Source organism: Canis aureus, chromosome 15, assembly GCF_053574225.1.
Source record: "Canis aureus isolate CA01 chromosome 15, VMU_Caureus_v.1.0, whole genome shotgun sequence".
Lineage (NCBI taxonomy): Eukaryota > Metazoa > Chordata > Mammalia > Carnivora > Canidae > Canis > Canis aureus.
The window spans coordinates 37537577-37563556 of record NC_135625.1 but is presented as its reverse complement, the minus strand read 5'-3'; the positions used below and the strand labels follow the sequence as shown (position 1 = coordinate 37563556).

Sequence of the window (25980 nt, the reverse complement as noted above, 5' to 3'; positions counted from 1 at the left end):
ATCTCTGCCTCGCGTCCCCTTGCCTTCAAGAGAAAGGCAGTTGGCACCCACAAGGACAGGGTCCAGGCAATGGAAACCATGGAGTTCCACTGTCTTGCCTTAAAAACAGGTGCATTAATCCTTTGAGGGCAATTAATTTGACAATGAAATTCCCCTTAGTATTTCTTTTTGTCTATTCTATTAACTGGTTCTTGAAGGAGAAAAACAAGGTTTTTTTCTTTTTCTTTTTCTTTTTCTTCTTCTTTTTCTTTCTTTCTTCTTCTTCTTCCTTCTTCTTCTTTTTTTCTTCTCCTTCTCCTTCTCCTTTCTTCTTCTTCTTCTTCGTCAAACATTTAAAGACCTGGAGCTTTCAGGGCCACCCGTGAGTTGCCAGAGAACAAGGCTGGCTGTAGACCCTGTGTTCAATTCTCCAATTTCATTCCTGACAGGATGACATTGTCTATGACAATTCGTCATATTTGGAAGTGAAGGACAATGAAAACTACCAAGTCGAATTTTTAGTTTTCTTTGAATCGGGAAAGATCAAGGAAAAAGAGGTATCATTGAAACTAATTTTCCCCCTCATAACCTTGAGACATTTTCAGCATTGTGAGGATGAAGGACATTGACCACCCATTTGTTCCCAGCAGAAGACCACTGTGTTAATGCTGAATAAAAGAAGCGTCAGGGGTGTCTGGGTGGTTCAGTGGTTGAGCATCTGCCTTTGGCTCAAGTTGTGATCCTGGGTCCTGGGATTGAGTCTCACATCGGGCTCCCCATAGGAAGCTTGCTTCTCCCTCTGCCTATGTCTCTGCCTCTTTCTGTATCTCTCATGAATAAATAAATCAATTATTTAAGAAAAAAAAGGAAAAAGGAAATATTTAGACTTCTCCCTTTGCAAAATACTCAGTATGTGTTTCGCTAAAACCTTGCAAATCACTGAAAAGAAACAGTTAATCTCTTAAAGGATACTCTAATGAATTAGGTTAAAGTCCTTCCTATAATTTAATTTTCTCAAATGATGCAAACATCACATTCAGGCATACTGATGCTGCCAGTATTTTTCAGAACTGTTGGAGACTGCTCTTCTGAAGGAGATTATTTAGACAATTAAAAAAGGGCCTTGGCATGTCCGTCTTCTCTGAAAACTCTATTAGCCTAAGGGGGGGGGGGGGGCGAGTAGCCTGTTATTCCTTCCTAAACCAGCACAAACTCGCCCCTTGCCTAGAAGGAATGTAGTTGCCCTTGTTACAGGCCCCTGGGGCTGGCGGGAGCATGGCTTTGATTCTCTCAGAGGAACATTAAGAAGTTTCTTTTCCACATTGCCTTTAGGATGGACACCTGCCACTTTTAGGATGGTATATAGCTAGTTCGTGGCTACACTTGTCCCAAGGCTGTTTCAGCTTCACATTAGTGGGCAGTTTCAGGAGTCATTGACCTCGGTGGAACGAAATGCAAACACCCACCACTTTGCCATGTTGGGTTGTGAAGGCTCACTCTAAAGACTCTTCGCATTTCACTGCCTCCATAAGCCTCCTGGGCTACAAGCAGAAAATCTGATTTGGATGTCACTCTATTTGCTTCCAAGGACTTGTGTAATGCTATCCCTCTGTATATTAACTTCCCTTGGAAGAGTCATAAAGGTGGTTTTGTTTGGGAAATGACAGCCTCACATCCATTTTTATTACTTAAAGGTAAGGATGTGTTTTCTAGCCTCTAGCCAGCACACCAAAGCGGAGTTTGTTGTCCTCACAGTAAATCCCAAACCACGGGAATGAAAACAGCTAGTCTCCATGGTCACTGCATGACCCCCCTCTCAGTGACCTGCCTGGGAAGCAGGCATCCTGTATGGATTTTGTTCTCCTCTTCCTCTCTCACCTCAAAAGGCAGCTGGTACTGGGGCTGCTCTACTTCTGGTGAATTCTCAACAGTTATTCCAAGACAGATGAGGAAGCTGCCTTGTGACCTTCCTCTGTCCTCTTCCACTGTCCTCTGGCCATTTCACTGTTCCTGTATATCCAATTAAGAAGGTGGACAGAGGGAATGAAAGGATATGACCTCAATAGGAGAAGATTCTGTTTCTCATTAGAGGGCCTGGTGGAAAAACTAGTTATATAGCGAGGCTTATCAGCCATGAGGTTTGAGAAATTTGCTCGCAATTGCTACACCATCACCAATGAACATTAACGGCCAAAATGAACTATTTTAACCTCTGACCAATGAGAAATATGTTTCAGTTAACCCTTGAACAATGTGGGGAGTTAGCTCCCCACCCACCCCACCATACAGTCGAAAATTCAGTATGACTTTTGATTCTCCCAAAGCTTAAGCTATTACTAGCCTATTGTTGACTAGAAGCCTTCCTGATGACATAAGCAGCTTACACATATTTTGTATGTTATGTGTATTATAGACTGTATTCTTATTATGAAGTAAGCTACAGAAAAGAAAATGTTATTAAGAAAATCATAAGGAAGAAAAAATACATTTATAGCACATTTAGGGGGGAAATCCACATATAAGTGAACTGTGCAGTTCAAAGGTTCAACTGTGTTGTTCAAGGTTCAACTGCGTACTATTATGAAAAACCGTTAATAAGATGTAATTATGTGCTTCTTTCCACCTTGGCACCCTCTCTTCCATCTCGGCTGCTTCCCCTCCGCTCACACTCCCATATCTCATGCTCTTTATCCAGCAGCTGTTCCCATAGCAACATGGTCAAGCTGGCTGTGTTTTCACAAGGGTTTCTGGAATATGAAAATCATGAGGCCTTAAAGAAGCATGATCTAACAGCAGAATTTCGGGGACTGTGTAAGAGCTGAGAGCAAAGACAGGAATCCTCTCTAATGTTAGCCCTGTGAACTGTTTTCCTTTGAGATCAATTTTCAAAATCCTTTGATGATTATTCCTATCAATTCTATTTATTAGGAAAGAAGTTTCTGAGGTCAAGCATCATTAGTATCCAATAAAAGAGTTCATGTCATTCATTTAAAGATTACTGAATTTTCCCTGTAAGTAGAGAATACCATCTTGGTGGGTTTAGCCACAAGTGAGAATACAGAGTGTGGTCATCACAATATAAAGTGCTATGGAAGTTTAGATATGGGAGAAATCTTTTGGCTGAAGCAGTTAGTTTCCAACATTAATCTGTTTGGTCCTTAGCGATACTCCCCACCATCTACTTCCATGCCATCAATTCTTTATTTCTCAGTGCTACCCACCTACCAATCACATGGGGGCCAGGAGCACTGAAGTAGAGGGTTGTTGCAGCTGAATTTAGAGAACAAATGTGTAATCTCAGCTTTGAAATGCAGCAAGTATGGACTCTGAGTAATAGTCAAAGTTTGCTCACAGAATCTATAATTGCAACTGTTCTCTATGACATTCTTTGCTAGGCTGTGGAGCTTCTTTGGCGGGATCCATATGCCAGGCAAGTTGCAAGGCCACCTGTGTTGCCGCCTCATCGCACACACCACTGACATTTCTCACATTCTCATCCATTGCTAAGCCTTTCACTTGATATTCCAAGTCTTTTCCCCTATTCAGATCTAAGTAGAAACTTGTTTGGCAAAAAGGCAGATTATCATCAGTGACATTTGCATTTCACCAAAAGGAGGCTATGAGAGCATTTTCACGGCAATAAAATAAAAGCAAATACTTCCTTCCATTCCCTTTGAAGAGTCTTTCTTCCTGATTGAGGGCTTTGGTTTTGCAAGCTTTTGGAGATTTGGAAATTGAAAGGAGGTGAGGAGAGTCAGGTGAAAAGTGCTGTCATGAGATCAAGGAAGGTGAATTCTATAACAGCCTGTGTGCTTTGTCATCATCTTTCTCTTATGATCCCAGAGTTGATGGGATCTCAAGTTATGGGACAGCTCTCTTGCTCAATGATATTGGCATACTGACAATGTCAGGTTTTTGTATTTTAACACACAATAATGATCAGTTCCATGCTATTATTTGTAACCATAAGAGAGCCTGGCCAGTGATTTGGGGTTACACGATAGGAAGTTGTGACAAGTTGCATCTGAAAATCCCATTCTTCTCTGTTACGTAAGGTTTTTTCCCATGTAGGAGAGGACGGATTTTTGGTACAGTAATGAAAACCTAAAAGGAACTTGACAATTTCTGCAAAATGAGAATGAGCTAACATGGTGCAAGGTGGTTTTCAGTAGTCTTTCCTCTACTCTGCTTCTGTGAATACACTGGTGGCCCATCTGCTGGAACTAACCAGGCTGCAGGTCCTATCCTATGTTCCTCTCTCCCCCCGCCACCCCCAAGCTTGGATGCTGAGCTGACTCAGGAGCCTCATCTCTGGGTATTACAATATCCTATGGAAGTTTTACTAAATGAGGGTGGATTTATTTAAATTAGGAGTCAGGTAACTACATTCTATAGGGTAAAAGCAAGCTGTTGCCTGTTTTTATAAAGAAAGTTTGTTAGACAAATAGGCATAGCTGTGTTTCATGTATTATCTCTGGCTCATTCTCACTGAAGAAGCAGGGCTGAATGGTAATTATCACAGATCCTATATGGCCTGAACTATTTGCTATCTGCTTAAACAGAAGGAAGTTTGCTGATTCTCAATGTAAACCATTCTCATTCCATAGTTAGACTACTTTGGGAGAGTTAAGGACCTGCCATTCACTGAAGTTGCATACGTCCACCAAAGAAGACTGAAAGATAGCAGGTTACTTGTATTCATGCCCCCCATCTCCACCATTTGCTATTAGTGAAGACTGCAAAGAGTGACAATGATTGAAAATCAACATTTTTTGGGAACTGTGCTAGAAACTGCATAAAGTAGGTCATTTGTATTTCATATGTCAAGGAAATGTAGGCTTTCCTGTAGAAGGGCTCTTAGGGAAACCCCAGAGCAAGCAAACAGGCACACCAAGTATTCACATATAAGGATCCTGGACACTGGAAGGGCATTCTGTTCTCATGAAGCCACTTCCTGCTTGTGAGAACCCAGACACGAAAGGCTGTTGACCTTCATCGCCCAGTTTGAAATGCATTTTCCCTACTGTGCAAGGGCCACAACTGATGATTCTGGGGCACTCGTAGTTCTCATAGGAAGACTGTAAGCAGAGAATGAAAGGAAAAAGGCAGGAATGAGTGTAGACTCATTCAGCAAATGAACCATAACTTTTGTGGATCCACAGATCCTTTGTGGCAATTATTTTCATGTGATTGGTGAATTAAAAATCATAAACTCTCATGGCCAGAATGGACTAAGGAGTTGATGTAGTTCGAATTCTACAAATTGCATTTGTGGAGAAGGAAATAGGATTGGTAAGTGATGTGTTGAGGCAGATTGGTATGGGGTTGTAGAACCAAGGATGCCTTACAGGGTCCCATCCACCGCCTACCCTTTTTTCTTTGCAAACCAAATTCTTATTCTCAGGTTTTTCATTCTTGTCCCTGGGGGTGATCAGAAAGTGAGCTTGACATAGTCATGGTGTTCATGGGTTATAAATGAGACATCTTCTTCCTTTGTCAAAGTTGCTGGGAAATAGTCAACCTAATTTTTTTTCCTGTACACTCAAACATTTTTGTGTTCTTTCATTTTCAATATATGACTCTCAAGAATGTATCTATTCTTTCTGGGCTTGTCTGTCTCTGCAAATTCCATTTTCTTTTACAGCAATGCATCGTTCCCTGATTTTCTTCTCTGAGTCTGACTGCTTTCTAGTTGGGTCCTTCGTTCCTGGATTCTGGATCCCTTTTGAAACAGGGAACGGCACTCTATCATTTCTTGGCAGACACCTACCTCCCCTTCAGAGAAGAAAGAGTCAGGTAGGATGTCTGTGAAAATAAAGAACACAAAATGGAAATGATAGAGCAAGCCAAACAGTAAGGAAATAAGGCTTTGCTTCAAAAAGGAAAAAAAAAAAAAAAAGAGTAACAGAGAAGAAGGGATGTGAAATGGTTCTGGCAAAACTTGTTCTCTTTTCTAATCATTCTGGGGCATAAGGGGAGGTCAGGGTGGGGGACCAGGGCCCTCTCCCTGCTAGTTATCCTACAAGTCCAGCAGGAGTTGCCTGCCCATTGGTGTGGCTCGGGATGCCATCACTCTTGCTTCTTCTCATCGAAAGTAATCCAGCCCATTATGAATCTCTCTATTCAACTCTCAACTACAATGTTAGTATAGTAACGGGAGTCTGACACAGAGGCATGCACTTGCACTTTTGTAGGCTGAGCAAGTCCCCATTAAAGGTTAAATAACACATAAGGTGGTCTGATGCTAGGGAGAGGGTTTATGCAGCTTACTTGTTTGTTTCTATTATCACTGGCTCAAGACCATGTTAGCATCTCCAAGTACCAAGATGACCCAGTCTCTACCCCCATTTGGGTGGCCCAAATTAGCCAATCTAATGATGGACCAGGACCAAAGTAAGACTTTTCTATGACATTCCCAAAGACAGAGTGGGTGGAAGGAAATGCCACACACAGGGTCCTGTTCTTGTTCTTTGCCTAGCTACATAGCTAGGCCTCACGTGAAATACAGCCAGAGGGATCTATAAAGGCATCAGGGTCTGGAAACCATGTCGATGCACCCAACCCCCTTTGTTTTTCAAAACTGTCAGTAACCTCTTTCAAGTTTACCCCCAATTACCTGTTGATGCTGTTTTTCTGTGCTAACATCTGCCAGTCCTTGCCTTTGGCATTGGGAGTATCGAATGTAGCACAGATCCGCTGTCTGATGGAGTAGGGGATTTTGAAGGCTTTGGGACCAGTCTGTGCAGGGAAAGTGCTATCCTCTTGTGCAAAGAAAGTGATGGTTTCTCTTTCACTCTATAAACAAAGAAAGCATGGTCAGATCTAAATGGAAGTGTTACTGGTCAACACTTTTATTTTTTTAAGAAAATCTATTAACACACATGCACAAAATGCTTGGCTTCTGTCATGGACTCTGTAACATACATTGAAATGTTCCCCTTTCCTCTAAAATAGTAAATAACTTCTCTAATAGCCTAGTGAATCATGAACTGGAGATTTACAACAGTGCCTTCCACTCGAGGGAGTCATAATCATCAAGGAGATGTCAAGTGACAGCAGAATTAAACCAATTTTTTTTTTTACTCTCAGGGATGGATCTAGAATCAGTAGAAGTCCCCAAATGACAGATTTCAGTTCCATGAAAAGAATGACCCTGGTGATAGTCAGAGCTGACCAAAGATGAATAAGCTAATCAAAGCTGCTGGCTGGGCAGGTACCCAACAGGAAAGCTACAAAGAGCAAACGATTGTTTACTGATCAACTTTAAGTTTGTGTTGCCCTGTTCTGGGATGTGAAATGTGTGATTCCATAGTAAATATTCTGGTCTTGTTTCAGAATTACATTGCTTTGGTCGTATACAAGCCAGCGAGGAGTCAGTGAGGAGGTCTAGAGCCTGTGGAGTGGCACAGGCTGGCCAGCTTCTGCTTGCTGTCTTACCACCCCTGCCTTCTGATTTAGAGCTATCCAGGGAGGACTGGTTATTTCAGTGCATGCCAGAAATCAGATCATCATCTCCAACATAAAACCATATAGACATTGGTCAAATTAAAGTGGCTGCTGATAAGTTTATGTGAACCAACAGAATTTTAAAGCCTGAAAAGTATCTGACTGAATCCTTCCTGCAACTATGATATGCTACAAGTCACAAGGGTTTCTGTAAATGTCACTAAGGCCTCTATAATCAGTTGACTATGAGTTGACCAAGAGAGATTTTCCTGGGTGGGCCTGACCTAATCAGGCCTTAGAAGAGAGAAGAGGCAGCTCTTATCTGGAGGCAACTCTCCTGCTGGCCTGGTAGAAAACAAACAGCAAGGCTGTGAACTGTCCATAGAGCAGGATAGGGGGCTAGGGTCCAAGGGCATCCCCTAGGAGCTGAGAGTGACTCCAGTCTAAGAGACAGCAAGAAAATAAGGACCTCAGTCCTCTAGCTACTATTATTGGCCAATAATCCAAGTAAGCTTGGAAAAGGACTCTGAACTCTAGCCTAGAACATATCCCCAGCCACTACCTTGATCTCAGCCTTGTGAGATCCTAATCAGAAAACCTACGGGCACCTGGATGGTGGTTAAGTGGTGAAGTATCTGCCTTCAGCTCAGGTCATGATCCCAGGACTCTGGGATTAAGCCCCACATCAGGCTCCCTGAGCCTGCTTCTCCCTTTCCCCTGCCTGCCACTCCCCCTGCTTGTGTGTGCAAGCATATGCTCTCCCTCTCTGTCATAAATACATCTTAAAAAAAACCAAAACAAAACAATTATGCCATGCCTAGACTTTCAACCTACAAAAAATGTGAGACAGTAAATAGGCATTGTTTTATTCTGTTAAGTTTATGGTAATTTGTCATATAGCAAAAAAGAAAATATAATAATAATATAAAGAGAACTTAAAGCATCATGTCTGAGATGGGGTTAAGGGACTTGGTTAGGACTGTTTAAACCACAAGAAACTGTCCTTCATGGTAGGACTTTGTCATCTCGTGTTTTCCTTCAAGGTAACACGTGCCATTTCTGAGCTGTTCTGTGATCCTGCCTTCAAGTTTTTTTGAACCTTAACACCTCTTCCTACTTCGGCACCAGAGCCAGGAGAGCCCTTCCTGGCAAGTGCCCAGGCTCACATGGCTATAAACCTTTAGACTCAGTAAGTCTTATGTCTTTAAGAATCTGTTAATTGAGGAAGCTGGTTCACACAGAGATCTTATTAATGATTGATAATATGTTTTGATATTTCATAACCATTTGACAAAGTTACATTTTGAGGGCTCTATCTTGGAAACACAGTGCCTTTATGCAGTATTTCCAAAAGGGTATTTCAGAAGATGTTCCCAGAAAGAGCAGATCTATGGTCAAATACATTTGGGAAATGCTGCATATTATATCTTCTGCTTGGAAATTCAAAGTACATATTATCATATTAAATAGATTCTACTTACTGATTTTAGTTCTATTCCTTCAGAATATTATAGAACAACACTCATCAAAATTCTTCCAGTATTTCATGATAGCATGGGATAATAGAAAAGCATAGTTTTAGAGGTAGAGAGACCTTGCTTTGGAAGATGCTTTTATACTTCCTAGATCAGTGACCTTGGATGCTTCATGATGCTTCTGTCTCAATTTCCTAATCAGTCTTTGGCCTTTTTTATAGACCCCACAAAAGTTATGAAATGTAGCGAAAGTTACCCAGGTCAGTTTGTACATGGCTGACACTAGCAGTCTGATTTCCTAATACCTATACCAGGATTCATTTCACTATGCCATCCTACTTGAAGACAAGCAGGTGGTTAAGAAAAATGCTGAGCATTATTAGATTTATGCTTCAGGAATTAAGAGCAGGAAGGGCTTCCTGTTGGGAGGCATATGGGTTGGCTTTGGAGGATGAGTAGGTATTGACTCAGTAGAAACTGAATGGGTAACTAGTTATTTTTGGTGAAACATACAACTCTTATTCTGATATGTTGGATTGTTATACAATGAACCAACTCAGGCTTCTTAGTGCATGAAATAGGTTACGAGAAACAACATTTTAATCGTGGTTTGTAAAATTTCTTCTGGGCTTTAAAAATGTAAAGCAAAATCAGTCTCCTTCAATTTCCTGACTTAAGGGAGAATGAGGTCCTTTAAAAAGATGGTGGAAACTATAGAGAGAAAAAAAGAATTCTATGCAAGATAACATGAGAGCTTGTCATTGTAAACTGGCATGAAAGGGTGTTAACATGTCAAAAGGTGGCCTGCCAGCAAAATTGAAAGCATTGGAAGCATCCATGATAAAAGATTCCAAGAGACTGAACTGGCTTTGAGTGGAGCAAGCTGACCAGGCTCTCTTTACTGTTGGCAGAAGGGAGACCACGCTGATCCACAGTCTTCAGGACAGTAGTGGTAGGATTTCAGAATGAATAAAATATTATATGAGAATGACTCTTAAGTATTTTTTCTATTTTGGACACTTTAATAAGTGGGCCCCTGGTTTCCTTCTAAAGTTTCTCAATTTAAATATTTGCCATGCATAAGGATGACACTTTATGTAACATTTATGGTGCATTCTAAAAGACAGCTGGGCCAAGTAATAAGAATCCTGTAGATACATCACATTTTCTGATTGTTTAAATTAAATATGCAGAGGAACAGCAGATTTTCATGCTCTGCACATCTGAGATAAGCGGCTGCTACTTGGCTAGCTGGGGAGTTGTAAATCAATGAGAAATTCCAAGTATTCTGTCTATTTTGCAACAGACAAATCATCCCCCAACCCTCCACCACTTTTGGAAGAAAGATAAGGGAACTGCTTGAAGGGAAAATTGTAACATGCAAGTTTCTCATTTAAGTTCTTTCTTCAAAAAAAAAAAAAAAAAAAAGGGATTCTTCAATAATATTACATTAACAAGGGATGATGCAATAAATGACTTAGGGATTCTTCCGTTCTCTTCAATATTAGTAAAATGATTTCGCTTTGGACTACAATTTTTAGATCAGGGATACCGTTGCTTTTATAGACTATCAATTGGCAATAATCATTAGGTAATCCAATGAGGTTACATTTAAATAGAACCCTCCTGCTTCTACAGGTTGGCACAATAATGGCCACTCTAAGGAACAGAAAAAATATACTGTCTTGATCATTGAAATAATTTTTAAGTGCGAGAATGACGTGAATGACTGTATTTATTTGGAAAGCCATTTAGATGAGAAGGCATGAAGGTATATGATGATGTGAGGCTTAATGTAAGGAACCAAGGGCCTTCAGTGAGGATAATCACGGCATTGATTCAGATATTTAAAACAAATGTTATCTTATATATACAATGACATACATCTATATGTATCTCATTTACCTCTCACGGTACCATTGTTAAATTTGTGAAACAGACCCTAAGATCATCCATTAAAATAAGTTAGAAGTTGGAGCTCTGAGCTTAACTAGAGAGGGATTTTTGTTTGTTTTTTGGAGTGGGGAAAGGGGCAGATACTTAAAAAAAATTCAGACATCTATTGAAAGCTTGAGAAGATTTATTTCATTATTATTATTATTATTATTATTATCTTTAATCAATGAAACCCTATTACTAACTTATTAAAACCACCTAATGCAGGGTCTTTCAACCTAAAGGCCATAAAGTATGATGCACTTACTAACTAATACAATTCATATCTAGAATGCATCTTGACTCTTCCAGGTAATCCTAGCTTCTCAGCACTTTATGTATCTTCACTTTTTCTGGAACCATCTACAACTAGAATCCAAGTCATTTTTAGGAAGAAGAGAATGCTCTGTATTCACTATCTATCCTCAGTTCTATGCTTCTGCCAAGAATGAGACAGTCCTGGAGTTGGAAGGAAAATGAGTGATCGATCATACACTCAAGATCTTCCATTGCAGGTGGACTGACATGTGGGAAATCTATTCTATTCTCGAAGACCTATAGAATGAACCCTTATTCCAGCCCAGCCCAGTCCAACTTTCTGCAGTCTTGAGGAAAGAACTTCCCAATTCTCATCTAATTTCATACTCAAAGACAAAATTTATGGTGCTACGATGTTTATCACTAGTGCCTAAGCATCCTCCCACCCTCCCAAAGGAAGACTTACATTACACACAAAGCCCATAGTCAGTATTATTAAATTAGACTTCCCTGATTGGGATCTGGAAGCAGTCTAGTATGGAAATCCAGACTTTGACCTGGACATCCTATAACTGGGTTGGGAACTCTTCTCCCCATTATTGGCTTTATCATCTGGGATAGGAAAGTTGACCTCTTTGAGAATGTTACATCATGCCAAGTTGTGACAGTATAGTATTGAATCCCCAGAGTTGGGTAGTTATATGTGAAAACCCATGAAATGGTACTGAAATAGAGTGGGTTTCAAAAGTTCTTAGTTTTCTGCTGACATATAAAATAACAGATTTGCCTAGAAATATGGCTTATTATCAAGAGATGGAGAAGCACTGGGCCAAATGCCAGCAGTAACACTTGAAGAAATTAATAAAATGATCCTTCTGGGGTCAAAAGGGGTTAATAAATCTCCAAAAATGTAGTAGCCTACCAACTGGATAGTGGTAGCCCAACAGTGAATAAAGATTATTCAGATGCTTGCCTTTTATTATCAAGACATATGGTGGTGTCCTCATTTTCAAAGCATTTCAAAGTGTAAGCTTGCTAAGCATTAGACCAGGAAATGGAGAGTAAAGGGTAAGACTGTGTTTATTAGCTCATTTTCCTCCTGTTCACTTCAAAAATTTGCTTAAGTGGGGAGGATAGGTACCAGCCTATCTCAACTCCATCACAGTCCTTTTACATGGATTTCCTGTAATAGTAGGAGTTGGTCCTCACCATCTAAGTGCCTTAGAAAATAAAAACCTTTTAAACCTGGAATTGTTGTATTGATCTGTGATCAGACATTTAGGGAGTTTGCATCAGAGGTTTTCTTTCCGTCCCACCTCTTCATGCTTGCTTCTGAATGCCAGAAGGAAAATCTGCTTGGATTTTCCTTTTGTATTTATTTTAAAACTTTCCTGCAATTTTTTATTTTACTTTGAGATGTATTGTGTTAAATATGCCACGACTGTTCAAGAAAGAGATGCTCAAAATATCCTACCCTATGTTTCTGGATCTACCTTGCCCATCAAAACTAGTTTAGCATACAATGTTAATTGGCAATAATGAATGCAAATACTGTACAAACATGTCAGTTAAGACAGCTATCAATTTGGAGGCACAATCCTTTAGAAAGCCATCCACTCTTCAGAAAAACTATTTGGGGAATTAGCAATGCTCATTTTGCATAAACAATGAATTGAAATGAGAATGGAGTGAAGTGATAATGTTATAAGACTACAAGTTTTCAAAGAAAAAAAACCAAATTGAGTGGTATGTATAGAACATTTGTTAGGCCTTCTGCCAAGCCTGAATGAATAAATATACATTATTTATATATTTATACATAAATATGTATGTGTGTATGTCTGTATACATGCACGCATATGTACATATGCTACTGATGAGCAATAAAATGTGTTTTTCTACCCTAGCCAGGGATTACCTTGTCATTGCTCAACAAAAGCATCTCATGTCTCCCCTGATTCTACCCCTCAGCTGCTCTCTCTCTCTCTCCCTTTAAATAACCAGGCAGGTGGGAATGCCATTTTCTCCTTTCTAAGCCAAATACATAGCCATGATGAAGCCATTCGGTGGTTTAGGGCAAATCAGAGCCATGGCAGAAATTAGGTGTCTTTTTTGCAAAAGTGAATTCTCCTCTGACTCCCATTCTAACTTTGCCCTTTAATAATGATATGACCTTGGACAGTATCCTCTCCCTCTCTGCACTTGCATTTCCTTACTTTGTAGAATGAGACTTCTGTCTACTTTGTTGTACATTATTGCATCGATGAATCTAGATTTAATGGAAACTGGGCTATGGGGGATATGAGACATTGACATGACAGCAGGGAACCAAGGTCCTGAAGATAACTTATGGAAAAATGGTCAGAACCAGTAGAAAAGCAGCCCAATGGTGACCTCGTGCCTCTTCCAGGTCTGTGTCTCAAATGTACCATCAGTCTACAAATGAACCACAAGTGATATTCCAAACCCACAAAGGACGATTAGATTGTTTGTAGTTCTGTGCATAAAACCAGTGCTTTCCCCTAAAATTTAGCTCTCCACCGAGCCTCATCTCTGATGGGTTGAGTTTCTCAGCCTAATAGGAAGCTCAGTTCAACCCTCAGCTTGAGGAAGAAGTTGATTTGCCCTTATCGGTAATGATGCTTAAGAGTGAGTACATTCTGAAGCTCTTTTAGAACCTGTGTAACACGACTGAAATAGGTACATTTATCTTCCTGTCCTGTAGAAATGGGGTCAAGTGGTCCTGCGGACTAAGGACTCACCTCTAGGATGGATGTCTGCACTTGGAGGATCTGTTCATGGCCTTTGAGCTGCCGGATGCAGATTTTGCAGGACAGCTGGGTGGTGGTGGGCGTGTAGCGCTCCAGGGAGAAGGCACAGTGCAAGGGTTGCCAGTTACTGCACCACACGCGGGAGAATGGGACTTCCTGCAGGAAAACAGGGGAGAGAAGAGGGGTCTGGTGTGCAGAGCCTGGCTGAGAGGAGAGGCTTAATAGCAATAATTATGATGATGATGACAATGATTGCAGCAGAGATAATTGCCTGAGCAACTTTGGTGAAACTGTTGTAGAAATAATGTTCCAGCATATGCCAAGCAGCACAAAAAGTAATTAATGTCAATTCCAATGGATAACATTTGAATTCCAAAACCACAGCGCAAGAACTCAGATTTCACTTGGTGACATAGTTAGGATACCATCAAAAATTAATCCTCATGCTTTTCCCCTAAAAAAATATTCTTTAGAAGACTCCTCTGGTCCATCCTTCTCCCTAAGCCTGGGGTAGGATGATATCTTTTCATTTAAATGAAAATTTTGCGAAAGAACTCACTGACCAAGGGGCACCTGGGTGGGTCAGTCTGTTAACGTCTGCCTTTGGCTCAAGTCATGATCTTGGGGTCCTGAGTTCAAAAGCCCCACATCAGGATCCCTGCTCAGTGGTGAGTCTGTGTCTCCCTATCCCTCTGTCCCTCCCCCCACTTATGTTCTCTAAAATAAGTAAAATCTTAAAAAAAACCCAAACACCTGACCAGCACTTATCCCAACACCACAAACTTATATAGAATTGTGTAAAAGAACACACTATTGCTAGTGTATCCACCATAAAACGTTATACATCCTGCCAATCACATGAGCACATACACACACATATACGCACACTAGAGAGAGACACAAACACTAGGCTGCCCAGAATAGTCTTGTTTGTCAACTCCTCTTCCAGGTCTGTGTCTCAAATGTACCATCAGTCTACAAATGAACCACAAGTGATATTCCAAACCCACAAAGGACGATTAGATTGTTTGTAGTTCATGTAGAACATGAACTACATTGAATTTCATTGTTTGTAGAACATGTAATTCATCTGTTCCACAATTATGTGCATGGTGCTTGCTCATGACCATACGCTATACAAGATAAACAATAAGAAACTAGGTTCAGTCTGTACCATCATGGGACTCACAGACAATTAGACAATTGAGTGGCAAAAGGGGTTTTTACTATATGAGGGGGGAAATAATAAAATCTATATATACCAGCCTTTTTTCCTATTACTAGTCATTGTATGCCCGATTAGGCTGTGCTCAGGCATGTGGCTTTACAACAATGTGAACTAGAGGTCACTCATTGATATTCTTTCATCTACTAAAAAAGTCTCTCCTTCCTACTTTAATCAAGCTGAAATTCTTGGCAATGACCATGTATGACCAGCCTCTAGTAACGTTCATCTTCACTTTTTTCTCTTTTTTTCATTTCATTAATGTGTTCTTTTTTACCTTTCACTATAAATATAATTTTCTCCAATATTAACACTGGCAGGTGGCAGAAGATACATCGGGTTTGGAGGTTTGATATTCTGAAGTGTGACTGGCGATGAAGCCATCATGTGTTATAAGATCGGGGGCCATGATTAAAATTCAGTCAACTCACTTTGAGGAACTAGGAGTTACCAGAATTCTTTTTTTTTCTTTTTAAGATTTTATTTATTCATTCATAGAGACAGAGACCGAGAGAGAGGGAGGCAGAGACAGAGGCAGAGAGAGAAGCAGGCTCCACACAAGGAGCCAGACGTGGGACTCGATCCCGTGTCTCCAGGATCAGGTCCCAGGCTGCAGGGGGCGCTAAACCGCTGCACCACCAGGGCTGCCCTTCTTCCAGAATTCTAATGGGCACATTGCTTGTTTCTTAGTTTTCTCTACTGGAAGTCTCACAGATCCGGATTTTGGATGATTCACAGGAGGACCAGCAAGGAAGGACAGCCTTTGATTGTTGCCCACTTGAAGAGAGGAACACTAGCTGTAGGGAGTCTGAGAGAAGAAACTCATGCCCTAACCACTACCACACATCCCAGCAAGGAGTATAAGGCTTTGTGGTCTTGTTTCATTTGTTCTTAATCCTGAATCAAGGGAGAGGCAGTGGAATTTTCATCTCAAGATGCAGTCAGGGACTGAGAGAAGGTCTGGTTGGTGAGGTAGCCCAGCCATCTTTGGAGGAAGTCATTTTCCTGACAACACTCAAAAATGACTTTTCACATGCACCAAATTCTACACCGGATAAAAGAAATAATGACATGCATTTACAAGTTCTGTCATTTCTTCTTGTTGTCCAACCCAAATCTTTCTGTGCTTCTCCCCCTAAGGCTTCTCCCATGTTGGAGGCCATGGGTAACCCTTACTTCAACACTTCTGTCTGCTTGCTGACTCTTCAAGATCCTATCTGTTCACAGACTCCTTGCCACCTCTCTGTGGAGAACTCTCAATAGCTGTATCTTTGGAAGTTATCTCATTATCAATCACTGACATTATACTTCTAATCATTTTATTTGGCCTTTACTTTCTCCAACAACTCTACCTTTTCAAAACAGATTATCACCATTCACTGTCTGTCCTCCAATTTTCTTCTCTCCATTAATGATCCTCTTCTCTCCTCATTAGAGCTAACTGTGGTGACCTGCTCCCCAATCTCCTGCCTTCAGTCTCTGTGATACGGAGCTAATGAGGGGGTTAGGGCTTGGCCAGAGAGGGAAACAGGAAGCAGCTTATTGGTGTTCTTTAGGAAATAACACTGCAGTGTCTCTTCTACCTCTAATCATGAGTAGGGGACACAGATGTGACCAGATCTCCTGGGAACTCTGTTTTCATTACAAGAATCCTTTGCATTGGGGCCCAGTATGGCCCCCTGATACCTGCCACATTTAACAGAGTCTCCTGCCTGGCGCTCCGGGGCTTCCATCATCTGTTGTCCTATCTTCATTTTAATAGCCCTCAAATAAACTCTCCTTTAAGCAAGTATGTTGTTGTTGTTGTTGTTTATAGAGTTATTTTGCAACAACCTCCTTTCATGAAAGAAACTCTAAGATAGGGCTCCATGGTTAACAGGTACTTTTGCCTAATTAAGAAAACTAAAGGGACACCTGGGTGGCTCAGTTGGTTAAGTATCTGACTTGATTTCAGTTCAGGTCATGATCTCAGGGTTGTGAGATGGAGCCTTAACTCTAGAGCCTGCCTAAGATTCTCTCTCCCTCTCCCCCACCAACTCTAAAAAACAAAACAAAACAAAACAAATCAACAAACCCAACAACCACAAAAAGCTAAGGTTTTTGTGTTTTTAAATAGAAATTTGAGTCATTACAGTATAAGTTCTTGAGGATCAGGGCCAGACAGAGCTGAATTCAAGGTGCCGCTCTTAAACTGACCTCCACGTTGTGCAGTGGATCTGAATCCTTGCTAATTCTTCCTTTCCTAAAAAACAAAACAATGGTACTGACCATTTATTGAAAAGTGTCTTCTCTGGTATACTTTGTTACATTTCTTATATTTTCTCCAGAGAATGCTGGCAGAAAGGTAAGAGAATCATGCTCACTGCAGAGATAATCTTCCCTTGCAGAAAGATATGAGAATCAGCACACACACACTCCTCTCTTTTCTTTTTACATTTCACTGCACACAATCAAAACATTTTAAAAATCTGATTTTAAGATCGTATCAAAAGAATATTCCTTTTTATTGTTGGGTTGAGTAGCAGCTGCCAAAAGTGCTCAACAAAACATTTAAAAGTAATAGAATTAGAAGCGCTGTGATTAGTGTGTTTTCAGGGCAACCATCTTTGCTTTCATTTATTAAAAAAAGAACAAACTATCAAGATGCTCACTGAGCGAGAGGAATGATGTGGCAAGTAATATGGGAGGACAAAGTGTAGCAAAGTTATGGGTGTTTAAAGAATTCCGGAAATGTTTTCATTTTGATTCCCATTATAATTAGGTTCCTAGCAGATGGAGAGAATGTAAATCACATCCTAGCAGGAGACAGACACAGGGTTCCCCAAGACACAAAGTATGCCGAAAAGAAAGCTGCTTTTATTCTAGGGAGGTGACAGCTCGTATTTGTGTTTTGTAGGATTTAAAGAATATTTTATTGTATACTGTTTATTCCAGCTTCCCCACCCCATAGTCAGCAACAAATAGCAGAATGGGTGATTCTGTAGCACCCAGGTCCCAGTAACCTCTGGGGAGCAGAGCTATTTATTTACCTCCTAGACAAGGTCTGCTAAATCTGTGGAGGGGATCTCTAACTGTGGTCAAGTCTTAAAAAGCCTGAGAAGAGAAGAAATACTTGTTTTTTTTTTTTTTTTTTTTTTTTTCAGGGGAGGGGAAAGGGAAGACCAGCACTATGGGTTGTAGCATAGCATTTTGTCAACTCTAATCCTCCAGAAGCTAAACTAACAAGATTTCAAAGCCAGCTGGTCTGACTCTGGATCTAACCTTGAATTTACACCATTCTAAAAACATTCCTTGTGCAGTTGGTTGGTGTCTCATGGGGCAAATATTCTAGGCAGTGGGTATCTCCTAGGCCTGAAAATTCCCGGTAAATGCCAGCTATCCCAGAAGAAGAAAGGAAGGTTTCTTAGGAGAGCAGGCTTTGGGTGCCAGCTGGAATATGTCACCTCTCAGATTCCAAAATTAAAGTTAGAGAAAGAGGGAGAGGAAGACCAGAGTTCTTCCATGCATTGAGCTGGAAGATGACAGAAGATGACAGGGAGATTTACCAGTTGAAGGAGAGAACTATAAATGATGTCAGGAAGAGTGAGATTTTATGTCTCTGCAATAGCTCTCGGTTAGTTCCCATCCACTAAGCCCTAATGAAAAGCCATTCTCTATTATCCACGCCAAGTTTATCAGTGCACATCATGTTCTACATGAAGTTCAAGCAGGATGAGCACAAACCCTCCCCAAAGGGCTTACATCTGATGCCTGGAGCAAACACAGCATGGCCATTAAGAGCAGCACAATACGCATTCATACAAGCTAGGGGATTTTAGTGATGACAGAGGCAAGAAAATTGGCGGCAAAGGCGGTGGTGGTGGGGAAAGGAGGAATGGAGCAGAAAGCCATTTGTGGGTAAGAAAAATGAAGTGGAAATGAAACTCAGTGGCAAACCCCTGGTGCAGAGAAAATTAAATTATTTCTCAGCCTTCCAAGACTCTTTCAAATTATGCTCAATTACAGAAGGCAAATATTTATCCATGTTCACAACATCCATGCAATCCAAGCCATCCCAGCAGTAAAGCTTGTTGGGTTTCCTTGTGAGCCAATGCCCTTTTTCTTTGGTTGGCCTCTGTAGCATGTTTTGAGGTCCACAGGTTCTTAGGCCTCCACACCTTTCCTGCCCTGGACCCTCCTTGGAATTCCTGGTGCTGGAATTATTGTTTAAGTGCTAGTGCAAGGTTATGGTCCTTTCATCTGACTTTTTTTTTTTTATCTCTAAGCATTAAACTTAATAGTTACTTGTATTGAGGCACTTGCATTAAATCTAGTAGAAAGATGCCTTTAAGCCTATAAAGATTAATACAGAGGAATTTACGTGACTACCAGGATTTGTTTTAACAATGCCCTGAAGTTCAATTTGGACTGGAAACTTTGAATATGCTTTCCTGGAAACAGAGACACCTAGGTCTTAGAATATCATAAATGACCCATTTATTCATGGAAAACCTCTCAGCATAAGGAAATATGCTGAATGTGTCAAAAAAATTGTTTGGGGCCATGAGAGATGCTCTTGTTGCTCTGAATGCTCTGAAAGAGTACACAAGGGGCAGTTCCAAAGGTAATGAGAAGTCTGAAAAGTAAACAGGAAAATACAACCTTGTCCACTCTGAAAAACATGAATTTTTGAAGGCAAAAGGGTTGGTGGTTCAACTTTTTTTTCTAACTCTCATGACTCAGGCAAGGTTTTTCTCTCTGTGATTTGGCTTGTTCCCATTCTGACAAGCTGGTTCATCTTGTGCATGTTTTTGGTTGTTGTTTTTAATAAATGTCACAAGAATGGAAAGGTTAAAACCCCACAAAGCTCCATAGGTTATGATAGAACTGAGACATCTGAAAGCCTCCTGTGATCCCAGATCAATCTGAGCCCACCAGAAGCTTTTCCAAAGCTAAGGAAATGTCCTGTCACCTGGTGACTTTGATTTAGGGAATGACTGTAGACCAGCCAGCTGCTTGTGATGACAGTACTCATCAGTGGGGATTTCTATAGAATTCGGTGGCAGAGTCACACATCGATAAGAGATCTTTCTATGCTAAGCAATTACTCAAATTCCCTAAAAGTGATCTGAGGAGACTCAAGTCATTTTGCAATGTTTTAAAATTTTTTGATAGAGGAACAATAATACAGAAATATCTTTATATATTTGTAAAAGGGACCTAAAAGGCATTATTCTTTCTCTGGCTCTCAGTTTACAATTTCCTCTTCCCATCTTACTCAGCTTACTTGGTGGCAAGCACTTCATGTTCAGAACAGAGTCTCTGGTGCCTACCTGGCCAGCCAGGGCTCCCCACAATTCAAAATTGTCACCCTTAAAGGATTGACATCAGGGGTGCCAGGGTGGCTAAGAGACTAAGTGTCTGCCTTCGGCTCAGCTCGTGATCCCAGGGTTTGAGATTGAGTCCTGCATCTTCTCCCTTTGCCTCTGCCTCTGCCTCTCTTTGTCTCTCTCTCTCTCTCTCTCTCTCTGTCTCTCATGAACTAAAAAAAAAAAAAAAAGAAAAAGAAAGAAAAAGAAATCTAAACAACTGACATCCAGATCATTCACTGTTGACCATGATTAAAATAGTGTCTCGTAATGAACTGGTTTTAATTAAAACAAACACCACATCAACCCTGCTCTAAGTTGTTAAATGACTATCTTGAACCTATACTGAGCAAGAGTGTAAGTGGGAGAGAGGAGAAATTTTACATTGCCTGACATCAAGCATCTTTTCCCCCTACCTGTAGAAACCTGTGAGTTGATGTCAATATGATTGATTCCCTGTGTGTCGTCTAAACTGCTACATTTCTGTGACAGTTCTGAAATTAAATCCATACTTTCAAAGGAGAAGGTAAGTCAAGAGTACCCTTGCTAGGGTTTAGTGACGTGCTTGCTGGTTAAAGCAAAGCTATTTCTGTTAGCAGCCCATTTGGCCAGTACCTGGCATGCAGTGAATGGTTTGATTCTCCAGAGGAATGGAGGGATATCCAGGACAGAGATCTGAAGACTGAAGGTGTTCCCTTTGAAATGCAGCAACTTTGGCTCTTCCAGTAGCTGTCCACCTTGATGTCTTTCATCTGAAACCACTTCCTTTAGGGCAGGAAAGAGAAAAGAGGCATAACAATGAAGTGTCTAATTTCCAACACGTTGCTTTCTATAGATAGGTACGCTCACTACCATGTATCTTCTAGAAATAGACAAACAGCATCACAGACACACACTTCTTTGGTTCCCCCATATCCTTGTAAGGTCAGGGCTCCTGACTCAAAGCTGCTGACTCGTAAGGACCTAGGCTGAAAGAAATAATTGCTCTTCATTATTTGCATTGCTTAGGCTTTTAAACCAACACCGTTCCTTTCTTTAAAGCTAAAAGACCTCCCCTACCCTAAGCAAACCGTTACACCATTGAGTTGCCACAACTGTGTGAATTTCATCTGCCACAACCATAATCAAGGGATGTATTCAGAGTTTACACTGAAAGTTGAATAGCACCCTCTCCACGCTTCCACGTGTTGTGAATACGGGCATTATACAATTACTTATTCTTTGGTTCAAAATAAATGTTATAGGGTGCATGGATACTATTTATTTGCAGTAATGTTCATAAAAGTAATGCCAAAAGGCCAAGCAAAAATAAGTTATCATGTTTTAGCTCAGAAAAAGGAAATCCGATTCTTGAAGATATATATACCCTTGTATCTTTTGCTGAGAAATCTTTATAATTATATTTAAAATAAACAATTCACCTATATTCTTTTAAGCCAGCCATTTTAATTGGTTCCAAATTTGTGGTGTTTAGAATCCTACTGAAGAGATGATAAGTCAAATCAAATAACCGACATGAATTCTCCAAAAGGTTAAACTGCCGTTGGGGTGAGGCCGTCAGTGCTATTGGAGATAAGAGAGCTCCCTAAATCCATTTCTTAAAATCACCATTAATTGACTTATAATTCCCCTGCAGAGTTACAATAAATAAGATAACTGAGATCCTTTAATTATGTCCTGTAATCTTCCCAGATTCTAAGAAAGATTGTGAGAAGGCAGGCAAGTGGGATTATAAATACAATAAAACTTACATTTCAATTATCAGCGAGTAAAAGCAGCTCCAGAGGTTATCTTACCAACTCTTGTCTACGTGCAGAATAACAGGAATAAAAGCATGTCTTACTAAGATGCAGCTGTCCAGCTTTTATCCGACACATACCCATAATTGTTAATCGGTTGCTAGTATCTTTTCCCAGGACTAACTGATTCAATTCCAAGGTCATTTTCTACACTTCATTTAGCGAGAGGAGGGGTTTCTTGGGAGCTCTCAGGTCAGTGCTGAACTTTCTGTGATGTTGGAAATGTTTTAGATCTGTGCTGCTTCATGTGGTAGCCACTGGCCACAGTGGCTATTGAGTACTTGAAATGTGGCTAGAGAGAGTATGGAACTGAGGTTTTTTTCGCTTTAATTAACTTAAATTTAAACATCCACATGTTGTTAGTAATTACTGAACAGCACAGTGCTAGGTAGTCCCTAGCTTTGTAGGTCTAGCCGGCATCTGATGGGGGCTGCAAGAAGTGGAAGGATCATAGTAGGGTAGGGAGGAGAGAGAATGCAATCCAAATGCTGAGTTGAGGTTTTTTAATAGATGCTGATCAGTGGTTCTTTGTGGAGATTTAATAAGTGACCATCAAAGCTATGCTCAAACTGGACTCTAAGTTTATACAATAAAACTGCCTTCTGCCACCAGAGAGCTCACAGTCTAGTAGGCATCTGACGTCATATCTAAGTATTACAAGTACATGTATACCTAGGAGGTCAAGGCAAGGCATAGGGTATAGCCTAACCCAGATGAGAGGACAGGCCAGGGAAGTAAGTGGGAAATTAATAGAAGAAGTAATATTTGAGCCTAACCTTAAATAGGAGGGCTAGCCACTGGAAAAGGCAGAGAAGCACGTGCTCAGGGCACTGAGCAGGGTATGTACAAAGGTGCCAGGTGAGGTAGAGCTGGGACAGGTAGGGTAGAAAGTAAGTGGCTGGAGGTGATGAAAATCCAATCATGAAGTCTCACTTGCTGTGCTTTGTATTTAATTTTAGAGCATGGATACTCAGGTTTTAAGGTGTGTAAGAATCTTCTGGGGACTACATATACTCAAAAGAGGATGCATTTTATTAGCTGAAAATGGAGGCTCAGAATTCCAATCACATTCCGGTATGATTGGACCAGTTACTTATTTTCTGTAGGCTTCTGTTCCTTAGCTGGGCTTATTCATGGCCAAACAAAATCATCAACCTGATACTATATTAACCTCTTTTTGCAACTTTAGTGTGACATTAGAAACACGTACAAATAACGAATGCACTTATTAAAACCATGTTAAAGCCATACACTAACAATAGTGTGGACTCTTCAAAGTATATTTGACTGGGTTGTCTAAAGCATACTCCTTGTCTTTAAGTCATCTACCTTGCCTGAAAGTACAGAGAAGTAAACTGAGGTCAGAAGACGAAGCACCTTGGGCCAATGGCTCATTTCTTAGTGGAGAGCTAGGCTATTTTAATATTTAGAAACCACACCGAGCACCATCACACTAGAAGGGAACTGAAGTTTTAAATCACCATGTACCTTTTTACAGATGAAAATTTGAAGCATATCACTACCCCCAAAGAAAGTCATCTTCCTAAAGTTACAGGGTTAGTGACAGAGCTAACTACAATGGGGCAACTTGACTGTAGCCTAGTATTTTTTTTCTTTATTTCCCTGCCTTTTTATATCCTATGCTATCTTTTATTCTTTTCTTTTCTTTTTTTTTTTTAGAGTCATGTGAAAGTCAGACTGTTATTAACTCTGTCCCATAAATAATTTTTCACTGGTGCATGATATCTATAAAGATGACATAGGTCAGTCCATATTTGCCCTATGGTCTAAGCAGTCCCTAAAATGCAGCATGGAGAGTATTAAAAATTTTTAATAGATGTCCACTTATAATTATCACAGAGAAAAATGGTACCTTTTAGAAATTTCTGCTTTAGGGCCCCCAATTTAAATACAACCATGATTTATCTTTGTTTTTTTTTTTTTTTTAGCTTACTTTCATCTCCACACATCGAACCAACTCTACACAATTAACAGTATCGCATAATCTTGCACAAAATATTAAGCAACCACAGTTACTCTGTAACAAAACAAGTACTTATTAAAATGAAGAAGCCAATCATGAACTTATCATTGTATTTATAAATTGTAAAGGCATAACTGGATCCAGAGGCAGAAAAAAACAAAGAAATAAAACCTCCTGAATACAAGCTTTAAAACACTCTCTAAAAAGAAGAAATTATACTTAGTGCAGAATTTCCAGTTATGTTCACAACTTATTGCATTCTTTTCAGGGCTAGTCCTGGACATCGGTATTTTTGAAGGCTTTCCAGATGAATCTGATGCCCAGCTGGGTTTGAGAATCAGTGGTACAAACAAACTCTGCTGAGCTAGTTCTGAGTCGCTCAGTGGATCTATCATCCCGAGTGTGAGGCCTGATACTCATTTCACTTTTCCTATCTGCCTCCTATGTGACAATGACCTTATGTTAAGTCTCCGGTTCTACTGTTAAACTGATATCTGCATTAATTAAACTAGAAAATAGGATCTGGCCAGTTTATTGTCTATAAAATGTACAAAAAGGCTATGGTTGGTGGTGGCTATAGTCTGTCTCCCTCCTCATTTCACACTGGGTGCTGCTAGCCATCCAGCTCCTGGAGTTGGCCAGGAGAAGCCTGGGCTTTGTGCCTCAGTGAGCTCTTTATGTTGATTTAACGAGACAGGCAGCAATATTCAGGTGTGCTTCAGGGATACTAAAACAGGCAGGCTGAATTTACATATTTATGAGACAAAACTGTTTGAACTTAAGTGTGCACGTGCACGCATGTGCGCACACACACAGACACAGAGAAATTATGTCGCTATGGTGTTTTTCTTTAAATGGTTTACGTGAACAATATTTCCCAAGGTTGCATTATTGATAAACACAAGAACTACATCTGGAGGAAATCCTTTGAAATTAGATTCTAAATCCACATTAATGCCAAGTAAGTAATGAGTACCAAGAGGTACTGAATAGGAGGGCTGGGAGCAATGGAGAAAAAAAACTAGTTGTTTTTCCTTTTTTCTTTCTAAGATGAGGCAAGTGCTTAATTCCTTGCTCCCCCGATCAAGGTTTGTTTGTGTGTGTGTGTGCGTGTGCATGCGTGTGCACACCCATGTGAGACACAGAAAGAAAGAAAACACAAAAACCTAGGTCTTAGATGTTAGTATTTTGTAAATATCTTACCATTCCTCAACCTTTGATTTGAATTCACCAAAGGAGATGATATCAAATACACATACATAAAATGGCTGCTCTAATTATTGCAGACATACAGGAGTAGGATGGACAAAAAGTCATGGGTTGTTCTTCTACTCTTCTTTCACCTTCAGGCAGACTTTTATTTTAAAAATATACATATATCTGAGCTGATTTAACTTCCTAGAGAGAGTTGCAGATGTATTTATCAGAATACATCTTCAACAACTTGAAACTAAATTATGTTTCAAGGTGTATGAGGTATTTTGTTTTTGTCATTGAGAAAAACCAGTACTATTATTCAGATGAAGTATCCCCAGAGCAGAAGAGAAGCCCTGCAGGAGGTATAGGGTAGGAGGGCAGGGCTGGAAAGGGACAATGTTTCTGTTCCAGTACTAAAATTGTCCACAGGACTACTGTTTGGTGGGAACCACACTGGTTCTAGGAAGACAGAAGTTTTGGGTCTGGAAGCTGTCCTCCTTGCAAAGTTTCCAGTGAGGGAGGAGGTTTTAAGTATTTTATTGAACATAACTTCCCATTGATCT

General features: G+C 40.3%; 1 protein-coding gene across 9 annotated transcripts in view; it reads right to left on the bottom strand.

The window, feature by feature from the left end:
* The window catches only part of UNC5D (unc-5 netrin receptor D), a 537391-nt gene that overhangs the window by 12108 nt on the left and 499303 nt on the right, over positions 1 to 25980 (bottom strand). For all 9 annotated transcript variants that reach the window (XM_077849119.1, XM_077849121.1, XM_077849112.1 and 6 more), the window contains 3 exons: positions 21053 to 21202; positions 13856 to 14020; positions 6596 to 6774 (listed from right to left, as the gene is read on the bottom strand). In XM_077849119.1, coding sequence (XP_077705245.1) covers positions 6596 to 6774; positions 13856 to 14020; positions 21053 to 21202 — 494 coding nt within the window. The remainder of the gene's footprint in view (positions 1 to 6595; positions 6775 to 13855; positions 14021 to 21052; positions 21203 to 25980) is intronic.